Source organism: Amblyomma mixtum, chromosome 4, assembly GCF_055824585.1.
Source record: "Amblyomma mixtum isolate Tamu chromosome 4, ASM5582458v1, whole genome shotgun sequence".
NCBI classification, from domain to species: domain Eukaryota; kingdom Metazoa; phylum Arthropoda; class Arachnida; order Ixodida; family Ixodidae; genus Amblyomma; species Amblyomma mixtum.
Window position 1 is genome coordinate 70,700,254 of NC_143015.1, and position 12,563 is coordinate 70,712,816.

A 12,563-nucleotide genomic window follows, 5' to 3' on the forward strand; every position below is an offset into this window, starting at 1 on the left:
TGCTTCTGAAGGACTAAGACTCTTTCGGCTCGTTAGAAGCGGAGAATTGGCAGATATGATGCAACGCAGGTGCAGGCGGATAGCGCATATCTCACCATTCTACGGCCGGGGATGAACAACATCCGAACACTGAGTAAAAAACGAAGACGAAAGGCCGAAAGAAAGAACAAGTTGTGCCGTGCACCGCCAGAGTTATTATAATAAGAGGATACGGCCGACTTCCGTTCAAAACTGCGTCTGCTTTAAAGGCGGTGTATCCTGCGGATGAACGGATATTGTTTCTTGTTTTAGCGCGTATCGTGGCTGCATCCTATTAAGATCTAAGCTTTAAAAAGCATACCGCAGACTCCTTACAGCTACTTGACCTCTGGCGTTAGAACGAAAGCTCCGAAGATGAAGACCTTCTTTGTTCTGCTGGCTGTTGCGGTTGCTGTCTGCGCTGCCGATACGGGTGAGACAAATTGACAACGGCAGTTCGCGGTTTTGCCCTGCTGTTTGCCTGTGTTTGTATCATTTGTGCCAGGCAGGAAATAGCGCGAGAGTAGCATTTTGACACACGATATCTTCAGCAATAAGGTTGCCAGAGAGTTATAACCGACGTGAACGATCGACAGTGCTTACCCCATGGTGAAATAGGCGAAGTTAGGGGCTCAGCAAAACTGAAGGATACAGTAGACATCTACGAGTTTTTTTAGGCTGCAGAAAAAAACAAACTTGAAGTGCTTCTTTTATGACAGCCTGTGACCGCTGGAATAAGCGTGGGTTTTTGAAATCTTTTGTTTTCTAGTGTAAAAAGTGCACCCGGCTAACTCTTTACTATTATTACCCAAGTCTAAACCAACGGCCTGTGACGAAAGAAGGTTCCGCAACACTCGAAAATTCTCGCATGCGCGCAAAGTGCTTGGCATTTTCTTGCTTTTACCGTTCCGCTTAAGAGAGCTGTGCAGCTGTTTGTTCGGCATCGTTGTGACACTGGAAAAGAACCAGCAGAGTGTAGATGAACTTTGCGCTCTATATGTCTGGAGATAGGGCCATTAATTTTGCACAACACAAACAAAAAACAGTTAAGATTCGCGCGAATGCAGTTACTAAGCATGACTACTTTTCTGCCTTAAGTTTTAAAACTCTTGCGATGCATTCATAGACATTAAAACCTTTCTTGTTCATAAAACACCTTTCTAAGATCGTGCCTGCGACTTAGGATCGGCCCTTTATCGCTATCTAGTACGCACCGTTCTTTCCTAAGAGGAACTAGCCCCTGGAGGTTACTTATACAGCTTAGAAGATTTAGAACTGTGCAGTTGAAAATTTAATGCGATATTTCAAATTTGATCTCTGTGATGTGGCGAATGCTCCAACGTTCATCAGGTCCAAACAATTTCTTTTGAAGCAGATGCGTTCTAATGAAGAATGCATTAGTTAGCTTCCGCACTCAGCATGAAACAGCAGCTGCACCGCCCAAATGGGCAGTGTTGCCAACTTAAAAATAAAAAACCCGCGACAGGAACTCCCAAAACCAGCTAAAAACCGCCAAATGTATATTTTGTGCTGTAAAGTTCATTTTTGTGCACATTATTCCGTCTGTAAACAAATATAACTAATAATATAGAAAGAAAGCACTTTTCCTTTTCCGACTAAAGACCGTCGACTATACTATTTCTTTATCGGCTAAAGACTGCGTACTTTCCGTTAAAGTTCAAAAAAGTACTTTTTAAGAAAAGTTTAAAAAATGTAAAGTACTGACTAGACACTCCTGATTCCTGACTGACTGCAGGCACATTCACAGAAAGATCTCTGCTTCATCTGTAAGCGGCTGTCCATTCGTACCGCTGGTACCAGGTCCAGGTGGGCTTCCAGCGCTGCTGCCAGCGTACGCCGATCTTTTTAGTGCCGATCTTCTGAACTACATTTGGTGGCAGTTGGTAGATTGAGCAGCATTTACCCTGCCTCCGGAGTCCCGCTCGAATAGTCAACATGGCATTCGTCATCTCTGTTGATAACCTGTTCATCTATGTACATATGACAATATTCAGCTGTACATACTTCACGGGTCCCATTTCTCCTGGCAGATTAGAGGATTACTTTCAAAAGTGCCGCAGAAATCGATACAATGCGTGTTTTGATATTCGCCCCTGTAGCCATCTCAGTGAAGTCATGCGCTCACAGTGACATGGTGACGTTTTCTCGCAGAAGGGAGTAGAATTTGAAGAAACATCTAATATTCAGAAATAAAAGGCACAGAATTGCAAAAACCGCAAAAAAACAACCATCAAGGCTTAAAAACCGCTAAAAATTCCGCCTCCCGCAATAGAAAATTTTCGACCCCTAAATAGTGTAAAAACTCGCTAAATTTAGCCGAAAAACCGCTTAATTGGCAACACTGCAAATGGGTGCTTCTGGCTGAAGAACAACTGACCAACTGACTTAAGAACAAGTGGGCTTTTAATGCAAACAGGCTACATCGCTGAAAATGAAATTTTCAGCAGGTACGCAAGGTGAAAGAAATATTTTTATGGCGATCACCGGCTGGTTTCACCAGCAAACAGCGGTAACCTAAAGAAACTTTTACGTCCAGATACCCAAGAAGGGTACCCAAGATACTCAAGGGTAGATACGTCCAGATACCCAAGAGTAGCTATCTTCGACTTCATGTGTACTGCAGCAGCCACCGTGTGGAAGCCCGAAATAGGGACTCTTTTCCGGAAGGTTGCGCGCATTTTGTATAAGTAAACGCAAATAATTCGCTTGCCCACTGAAACACACGTCTGCAGATATATCTGTGATATAGTGTCAACTATCTTCTTCCAACTTTCTTCGGTGCAATACGAACTGCAATTCTTTCATGGCCATTCCTTCTTGGAGCCTTCCTTCTCTCAGCATCTCGGTATTTACACAATGCAGTATATTTCACGTTTCTTGTGCTTTTTTCTAAGGTACGGCGCATTTTTTTACACCTAGGCTTCCACGGTCGACCAGAAATTTCGGCTTCATTTTTTTCTTTGTTCTTGCATTTGCAGGGTTAGGTTGTTCTGCCTCTTATTTGCATACCTTTTTATGAACAACTGCATGCCGTAAACTTATAGACAGTTCCCTGCGTGCAGTCTATAGTGTGCCTTGCAGAATCTCTAACCTGGTGAATCGTGTTCCGACCATGTCATCCATGATTCAAGCTTCTTTTGGCCCTTCAGACATGAGTGGTCTGATTTACTTTATTCGACGTAAATGTCCTTCACATAAGGCATTAGGTTTGGTTTATTGGGGTTTAACGTTCCAAAGCGACTCAGGCTATGAGGCACGCCGTAGTGAGAGGCTCCGGAAATTTCGACCACCTGGAGTTCTTTAACGTGCACTGACATCACACAGCACACGGACCTCTAAAATTTCGCCTTCATCGAAATTCAGCCGCCATGGCCGGGATCGAACCCGCGTCTTTCGGATCAGCAGCCGAGCGCCGTAACCGCTCAGCCACCGCGGTGGGGCTCGCATAAGGCATTAGATAAATCAAATCATAAAATTGAATCTCTATAATTTCAGTGAGAAGGTTGGCTGCTGCACGTGTCTACACGTTAGTACGACTTACTCCGCACTTTAAATTCGTATCAGTCTATACAAACTTGCAGAAGAAGCACATGATTTAGTCCCCTATGTGCAGATGACGCCGACCGGCCGCCGTTCAAGTTCCCGCCCGAGCCCCAGCCTTGTGGAACCAACGAAGTGTGGAAAGAGTGCGTCAGCGGCAGCTGCGCCGAGACCACGTGCAGGAAGCGCGTCATAGGCCCCGCCTGCACTTCCGACTGCAACTACGGCTGCTACTGCTCGGAAGGGTTCTACCGGAACACAGAAGGGAACTGCGTCACGCTGGACCAGTGCCCACCTGAACAAGGTGGTGTAGCTATGTCTCAACCTCACAGTACTAACGAAGTAGAACTACAATATGCCGACTGGCTGTCAGACGGGCGCTGCCACTCAAGTTCTATGAAGACTTAATAGGCCAGATGATTACAGTACTGTATGAAAGTTGCCATGAATAAAGGCAATTACTAACTAATATAAGTATGGCATTAAAATCAAAGGCGCCAAACCATACACACACACACAGGAGGTATGGTTTGGCGCCTTTGATTTTAATGATGAATAACTACCAACTAGCCCAACAACAAGTTCTTCTAAGTATGGCATGCCAGCACCAAAAGCATATTAGGTAACTACAGTGGATCAAGTTGCGTTAAATTTAGCATCGGTGATTGTGATTAGGCAGGAAGTAGCAACGAGGGTTGCAGAACGCTATAAGTAATGATATCCCAGCTGAAATGAATAGAAATATGTAGGCATCGGTAGATATGGACATTGGAGGAGACAACTGATCAATGATATTTTGAATAGTTGAATGGATTCCAAAAGAAGGCTGACTTACGCGAGAGGGGTAGGGTTGAGGCGGGGCCGGAAATTTGTAAATAAAGAAAATTCTGCGGCTGACTCAGGTTTAACTTGAGATCACTGCAACAGACTTTTTTTTTTGCTTCGGTGGCTCTTGACTTGCTAATGCTGCTGGCGCTGGTGATGATTATGATGTTGATTATTATTATTCACAATGTGTTAACCCCGAAGTGAAAGCTAGAGCAGCCTCCACCAAATCGGCTGCCTGATCATTACAATCGTCAGCGCAGTAGAATGATTCGTGTTTGAGCGGCACCCTCTCCAATAGCACATTAGAGTATCACGGCTTCCAAAGAAATTCGCCGCCATTTCTGTTCCAACCAGGCCCTCTGTGTTCCGGGTGGTTACGCAACGTGTAGGCCAAGAGGAGGCCTCTGTTTAAGCATGTTAGAGGTTCACCAAGTGAACGCGTTCTGGCTTGTACGACGGTAAAGTGTGTTCGGGATGCGTACTGAAGTTAGACAACGATGACCTGCAAAACAAATTTGATGACGTCATTCAAGGGTAACGTGATTAGTATCAAGTAACAACAATGACTTGCAAAAAGTTGCCGACGTTATGCAAGGGTCACGTGATAAGTGTGAGGTGACAACGACGACTCGCAAAGAAAAAGTTGCTAACGTTCAAAGCTCAATGCAGTAGACTGCAGGGCTCTCCAATTTTTCTGTGAGTGGCCTCAAACCAGCTCCAATCTACCTTGCCTCCTCCACAGGGGGACATCGTCAGCCTTGCGGTACCAACGAGGAGTGGAAGGAATGTGTGAGCAGCACATGTGCTGAGACCACCTGCCAGAAGCGGACCCTCGGCCCCCAATGCACCTTCGACTGCGTGCAGGGTTGCTACTGCTCTACCGGTTTCTACCGTACCTCCACGGGCTACTGCGTCCCCGTAGACCAGTGCCCGGCGGCGTAAGGGCTTTACTACGCCTTTTCGGGTGAGCACCGCTTGAGAGATTGGCTCCACCAGCACCATAGCGACCAACCATAGGCTCCAGACAATGTCCTTCTGAGATACAGAGTACAAAGTGCATCTACAATTTTAAGGCGGAAACCTTCCATGGCTCATCATTCCGTCCGTCCGTCACACTATGCCCGTCAGTCATCCCGATGTCGTCACCAGTGGCGTAGTACGCCGTAACCAGAAGTCACTGCATTCATTGCGGCATACTATGCCGTAGCCATTAATTAGTAATTAGCATTTAAACACTAAGTGTAATTGGTAACTAAGTTGTAATTAGTAGCTAGTCATGATATGTCATTAGAATTTGTGATAAGTGATTAGTAATGAATTCGTAATTAGCGGTTGTTAGTACTTAGTAATTAGATAGTAATTAGTGATTGAATAGTAACTGCATCACCTTATCATTGGTGGCGCTCGCGTCACTTCTTTAATCAGCAACAGAAGCAGCCAAATTGCCGCAGAAAGGTTTTCGTCTCGCGCAGTTTAAATCGTTTAAATTTCTTTTACAGCGAATTGGACTCATTAACATCGGTCGCAAAATTTAGCTGAAATATTTCTGCTTCTTTAAGAGTGTTTGTTTTCTGTTGGCTCAAGAAAGTCAAATATGCAGATTATGCTATATCTACAGCGTAGAGGAGAATAGGAACCTTTTCTTTACTCAGATGTATGTTTACTTGTTAGGTTTATTGCTTCGAGTGCTAATTAATGCATAAAAATATTTTGCGGAGTAATTAAACACGCGCGAAAAAGAACTTTTGCCCTTTCATCTCCAGCGGAAAACGTATTCACACTGACCCCTATCTTTTTCAAAGCTCCTCAAATGGGCGGTTAACAATGAGACTTCGACCACGCTCCTAAGATAAGAGCGCAGGTTCTGAAAGTTACCGCCACAGAGCGTATATAGCACTAACACTTCGTTCATTGCTACCGCACCTCCGATAGTTTTGTCCAATATAATACAACTCAATAATAATATTTACTTTCCACTTATTTAAAGACTTTGACTTTTTCCTGGTAAACAAACATATTCTGCGCCTTGCCATAGGCGGGAGTTTGTGGGGCCCAATCGCAGAAAATGGTGCCAAATTGAAGAAAACAGCGCAGAAGCAGTCACGCAGGATTGATGGGTTCGTGGAATACAAATAAAGAACTAAAGCCTGTGAACCTTTTACTAGCGGATATTTTTAAACAAATTTTCTTTTTTGGGGACACTGGCGTGTCCCTGATTATTGGTACTTGCGTTTCCGAACACATCGCCGTGGAAAAGATGGTGGTGTTGATGATGGGTGGAAGAATATCGGCGCCGGAACCCTGGTAGTAACATTGGGCATCAAGCCCATTACAGCTGGGCTCAATGCCCAATGCTACGTAGTCCTTGTGGTGGTGAGAAGGAGCCCGAATTCCAGAGACTGTCTTCGGAGGCAACGGCTGGCTTAATATTGGACACCAGTATTGAATGTGGAAGTCGTAACCAGGTCGAGAAACTTGCCTGGCTTCGACACTATGAAGTTGTAGCATATAAGAATTAACAGGAAGCGCTAGAGGGTAATATAGTGCGGCGCGCAGAGGGCTACCATTGCGTGCGCGGTAAGAAACTAATTTCCACTAATGCATGCATAATTATGTGGTCCACCACTCGTCTTCCATTTTATGACATCAACTGTACAATTTCTACGCAAGCTAAATGATCAGACTGGCATCACCCATAATCACCGTGTATGCGCATATTACTGCGAGGCAGGGTCTTGATTTCACCGTAAACCCTGCGTGGATCATTTTTGTTGATAGAAGTTCTAGCTGTCTGGTGTCTAATTTTAAAGCCACCACTCACAGATGGTATATTTCAACAAATAAGAAAAGTCAAGGGTATAGTTCGCCTTACATGTTAGTGGTGCGAAAGAACCGAGACGCGTTTTTAAGCATGAACAGGCATTTCATGGCATCTTTATTTATTGCCACAGGAAATCTTTAGACCTTAAGGTTATGTTCTGCCGGGACCATCTTTGCCGGATGTACTCCCCCAGAGCCAATAAAGAGTGGCTCAGCTATGACTCGGCACATTTAAAGGTGGTAAAAAGGCCTGTAGCCTCGCTTTGCTTGGATTCTGCTCTTAAAAAATCTTGCCCTCATAAAATTCAAGAGCTTAAATGATCATGATTCGTGACTCTTAACAGCAGGCTTCCCTGGCCCGGTCATTTCAGCTGTCGCTGAAACCCTCATGCATAAATAAAAAGGCGCCCGGAAAAGAACTCAACCCCCTTCCTCAAAGCCGGTGGTGGTCCCTCATCTCCACCAACTCTCCTACAATTTGAAAAAAGGTTACATTTCTAAGCTTCGCCCTCGCATCACTGGTTGTGCCGGCGGGGTTTGCAACAGGAAGCATGGGATCGCCTATGTTAAATGTGCCACGGGTGTGGCTTACCGCCTCCCCCTCTCTTGTGGGGCTTCGTACGTTGGCCAAACTGGCCGCTGCATTAATGACCGGCCACGGGAGCATGCTAATACCGTGAAAAATAAGGACAGTAATGCGATTCTCGTGCGGCACCTTGCTACTTGTGACAGCACGTGTAGGGCAAGATTTGAAAAGACCATGATTCTTGGCAAGAGCGGCGAATGATAAGGCTAGGCTTCTTATTAATGCTTATTATATCAAAACGTTATCCGAGCGTTGTGTGAGCGACACATCTGTTCACGTATATTCTCCTGAATGTGCATTTTATACTCGTTTTTTTGTTAATAACTTGTTGCTAGACATCTGTGCCTTTCCTGCCCTCTCTGCGCGCATGTTCACCGTTTTTCCTCTTTATACGCCTTGTAATACTGCATGAATAAACAGTTGGTAGTAGCGCTCGTAAATGTCTTATGTATCCTTTCTTTCTGTCCCTTGTCTGTTTTTCTGCGCTAAATTCTTCAGAAAATGCATCACTAACTAGCCCGGCAGCTTGCTCCTTTGAAATGTTGTTTTCTCTGATGTTCCACCTCCGAACTTTATTACGCGCTCATAGGACGATGGGTTTGCTGATCAAACTGGACGAAATAAAGAAAAAATAATGGGCTTAGGCTGGACATGTAATCAGCCAACCGAGAGCGGTTGGCCCGTTGGAGTAAGATGGAAGAAATGAGAAGGAAAACGCAACCAAAAGCGTTTTTCACAAGCACTATTTTCCTATTTTTCATTTCAGAGCACGAAGACCTGACTCTGACTTCAAGCAAAGAGCTTCATCAACGGCGCATTCGGAGAAGCCGGAGAAAAATTTCACCTGCACGCTATCTTGAGACGCTGAAGGCAAAGGGTCAGTCAATAAAATACTACATTCTGACCCATGTTTCTTCACACTTTAATTTGTGAACTGAGAACAAGGGGGTCTCACTGGCTGTTTATTGCAGAGCTGAATTGCAGAGCTCTAATTTTTTTTAATGCTACCTCACTGGACGAAAGTGCTACGAATCAATACAGGAAGGAGAAATGGATGACTTCATTGATGACCTGCCTATCAAGGTGCTCAAGTAGCCGTGGTAGCGGCAAGATGGAACTTCACCGGGTCCTTCAAGTGCGGTGAAGTATCTGAATGTAAGATATGTAATGTAGTGGATAGGATGCAAAGGGCTAATCTCATGGCCACCAAAGTCTCCTGATTTGACATCCTTATACTTTTTACTTTGTGGTACAATAAAAACGAGGTTTACATCACCGAGCCCACTAGGGCCGAGGATCTGAACTCTTCCCTTGCCGCGCCTGTTCAAATCGTTTAACTTTAGCAATGGCGAGAAACCGGTTATACGGGCCACTTATGGAGCGATAACACTATTCAGTCTGTTGCAAAAGAGGGGTATTTCACAAACGAATTCGGTGGGGAGAATATTTAGACTTCCCGTGTTGCACCTAAACTCAGATCAATCACTGCGAGCATGTAATCTAAGGTGGGTTTGAAGTTTCGAAGCGATCTTGCTCAGCAAAGGCAGTGGCAAAGCTTAGGCAAAACATCGGCACCTGAGTTTGTAAATGCAACCGACAGCTTCCTATGAACACATAACATCCACTCTTCTGACTGTAGTTGAAACAGAGGTTAATTCTCTCCACAAGCTGGTCTATCGACATTTTTTTGCCCGCTGGTAAACCCGTTTGCCCGTTTGTTTTGCCCGTTTTCGCCGTTGCCGATGATATTCGCTGCCTTCTGAGCTACATGTCTCACCGAAAGTGAAGCAGAATACTAGAAATGGGCTTTTTGATATATGCAGGCAACTTCTTCGGCAGAGCAATACTTGCGTTGACGGATATCAACAAATAGGTGGATAGAGAACTATTTAGCTGCTTAACGAATTTTTGATAATTAACTTTTTAACTACCACAGTTAGTCACCTGGTTGCAACTAGAGGTCTGTAGCCGTTCATTGGTAAGAGCCATATCGGTTTTAATGATTTAGAAAACATCATAACCCTCGATGATGTGCCTCGACAAAACTTGGCCATTGCAATAGCTACATGCACTGAAGGGGCAGTTTCGCCTGCGTGCTTTTCGAAACAGCAAGTATTTTGGCATGATGTAGCCAGAGTTGTTTAGGCCACTCTGCAAAGGGTAATCGTGAGGGTAGAGTAACTAATACTCAAAAAAAGTTCAAACCAACTAACTCAACAGCGCTAACCCACCGCAATTAATGTCACTTTCCAAATCTCGCAGTACTTTGTCCGCCCTGCTTTCAAAAATGCACTGACGCGACTACATCTCCTTGGACGCGTACTTCTCTCAACTTCCGATAGCGCGTCGAGCAAGGTTTCTGCTTGCGCAAACGCTGGCGAGCAATGCTGACAAAACACTTATTGACAGCGTCACGACACCAACATGACTGTTCTCCATTTTCTGGCTATACTATCTCGACAAAAAGTCAAATGATATATCTCGAGCTATGACACGATGTCTGTGCTCTGTATACTGGCAACTATCCCGCGCGACTTGGGGACGACGCAGAATAACAATAAACTTTTTTTCCGAGAATACGCGTCCCGTAAATTTTTGAACGCTGTAGTGCTTTTTACTTTTTAAGTTTTAAGTGAAGTCTGCGCTTCAATTGCACTTGCATGCAAAAACGACTCAGATTACTACTTTGTTCAATTATTTTTTCCGCATGGCGTTATCAAGTAACAGAAAGGTTGCACTTCACAAAGAAGTGCCTTGTAAAGATAGCTGTGCACTGTTCAGTCCCTTTATACTTTCAATAATCCTTCTGTATATAGGTTGTCGTGTCTCCCATAAGACTAACACTGCCGGGAATCCTTTGCTTATGCTCAGTTAAGACCTCTTCAATCCTCATGATAAACACAATCATTTATTATTGCGCGATCAATTCACCTCAGTTCTGTATTGCACCAACAATCCGGATACAAAGCTGCAGTCTTCGCCGAGTGTAATGAACCGAAGGTGCTTTTTTTGCAATCGATATAGCAACCATATATCACCCTAGCATGCATATTAGTAGCATGCTAGGCTAATAAGCAGGTGGGCTTCTCCTTTATACTCTAAAGACGAAGACGACCATTCCGTTTGGCGGTGTCATTGCCATAGCTGCGCACGCTGTATGCTCGCCTTCGCTCACCACGAACTGTTGCCGCCCTGCTCCTGAGGTCCCAGTGCCTTCAATAAACCCCAGTCTTACATTTGGTGGAGTCGTCGGGCAACGATATCGGCTCTGGAGCTCCGTAGCCGCATTCTTCCGACACCTGCGATGCCTGTGGACATCCAAAATCAAGCAGTGCAAGCAGGCCCGCCGACTGTCATCTGTGCCGGCTCCATTCGCCAGCGGGACCCGGCAATCTCCAGCGGAAAAGATAAACATGACGTGGAAAATTGGCTCGCATCTTACGTACGGGTGAGCCTGTATAACAAATGGGATGAAGAGACTAAGCTGAACAATGTCATTTTTTTATCTTACCGGCGTCGCCAACTTATGGTATCGCAACCATTAAGGGAACATTTGAACTTTGTCGACCTTCAAGACGAAATTCTCCAAAGTCTTTGGTCGCGCGGCTGCCAGACAACTTAGCGCCGAAAGGTGCTTGCGTGAGCGGTTGCAGCACGTCTGTGAAAGCTTTACTAGCTACATAGAAGATGTCATCGTCCTATGCAATCGAATGAAGGTCAGGATGTCGAGAGCTAACAAGATAAAACACATCTTGAAAGGCATTGATGATGACGCCTTTCAAATTTTTTAAGGTATTGGTGCGCTCTATCAAAATACGGAAGACGGATGAATGCACAGGACGAAGCGCTTTCTAACAACTGTTTTATCTCTGAAGAAAGATAACTATATACACATATTGACGTCATACCATACAGAGAAGAGGAAAACTCGCACGGCGCTGAAAAGATGCTCCGGATAAGCAATGCGTCCGCTCACCTTCGGTGATGTTAGGGGGAACTGAATTAACCTACCTCAAGAAAAGTAATCTTCGGCTGTTGTAAGCGCACGTGTTGATCGTTTTCCTGTTTCTTTTTGCTGTTTTCCCCCTTTTTCTTTCTTTTCCTTTTTTCCTTTCCCTTCATTCTTGTCAGCGCCGTGCGCTCCTCCCTCTTCTGTGTATGATATGACGTCAGTATGTGTATATAGTCATGTTTCTCCAGAGGTTAAAAAATTGTTAGAAAACGCTTCGTCCTGCGCGTTCGTTCCTTTGCTGTATTTTGATAGCGCTCACAAATACCTTCAAGAATATATTCCCAACTAGCCCCAGTAGTTGCTCTTTTGCCTTTCAAATGCTGCTAGCGCGGGACTTGCGCACCGTTTCGGAAGTCGTTACCGTCTCCCAGAGCTTCGGGGAGCAGCGCAAGCAGAGGGTCATGACTCGTCCCCACTCAGCTCAGGCAGCGTCACTTACCAGACTGACACCTGCAGCTGATAACTCCACCCTGCTTCGGCAAATCAAACACTATGTACATGAGGGGGTGGCGCTTAAGCTTGCGCTTTCGGCTAGCCCTCAAGGGTCGTCTGCATATTTGGCTCCGGCTCCCTAAAACGCTATTCGAAAACAGGTTGCTGAGGCGCTTCCGTCAGTGCATACACCATCACCTGTCGCTGCTCCACTGACATACGCGCACGCCGCCCCCAGACCTGTCACCACTCCATTGAATTATGCCAACATGGTCCCATGACCTGTCGCCCGTCCACAAACTTACC

At 45.1% G+C, this 12,563-nt stretch overlaps 1 protein-coding gene across 1 annotated transcript; it reads left to right on the forward strand.

Annotated features, from left to right (window-relative positions):
- The first annotated feature begins 265 nt into the window (after window positions 1-265).
- On the forward strand, window positions 266-9,092 carry LOC149346881 (ixochymostatin-like). Its single transcript, XM_089586747.1, has 4 exons — window positions 266-451; window positions 3,653-3,883; window positions 5,150-5,371; window positions 8,580-9,092. Exons 1-3 carry the CDS (start codon window positions 394-396, stop codon window positions 5,347-5,349), a joined length of 489 nt encoding a protein of 162 aa, XP_089442873.1. The 5' UTR covers window positions 266-393; the 3' UTR covers window positions 5,350-5,371; window positions 8,580-9,092.
- The last annotated feature ends 3,471 nt before the right edge of the window (window positions 9,093-12,563 follow it).

Bases quoted from the DNA above. Each gene is read 5' to 3' on its own strand.
- LOC149346881 (XM_089586747.1), top strand. From the start codon at position 394: ATGAAGACCTTCTTTGTTCTGCTGGCTGTTGCGGTTGCTGTCTGCGCT. The intron at 452-3,652 runs GTGAGACAAATT...CCCTATGTGCAG, and splicing joins TGTCTGCGCTGCCGATACGG to ATGACGCCGACCGGCCGCCG. The intron at 3,884-5,149 runs GTGGTGTAGCTA...CCTCCTCCACAG, and splicing joins CCAGTGCCCACCTGAACAAG to GGGGACATCGTCAGCCTTGC.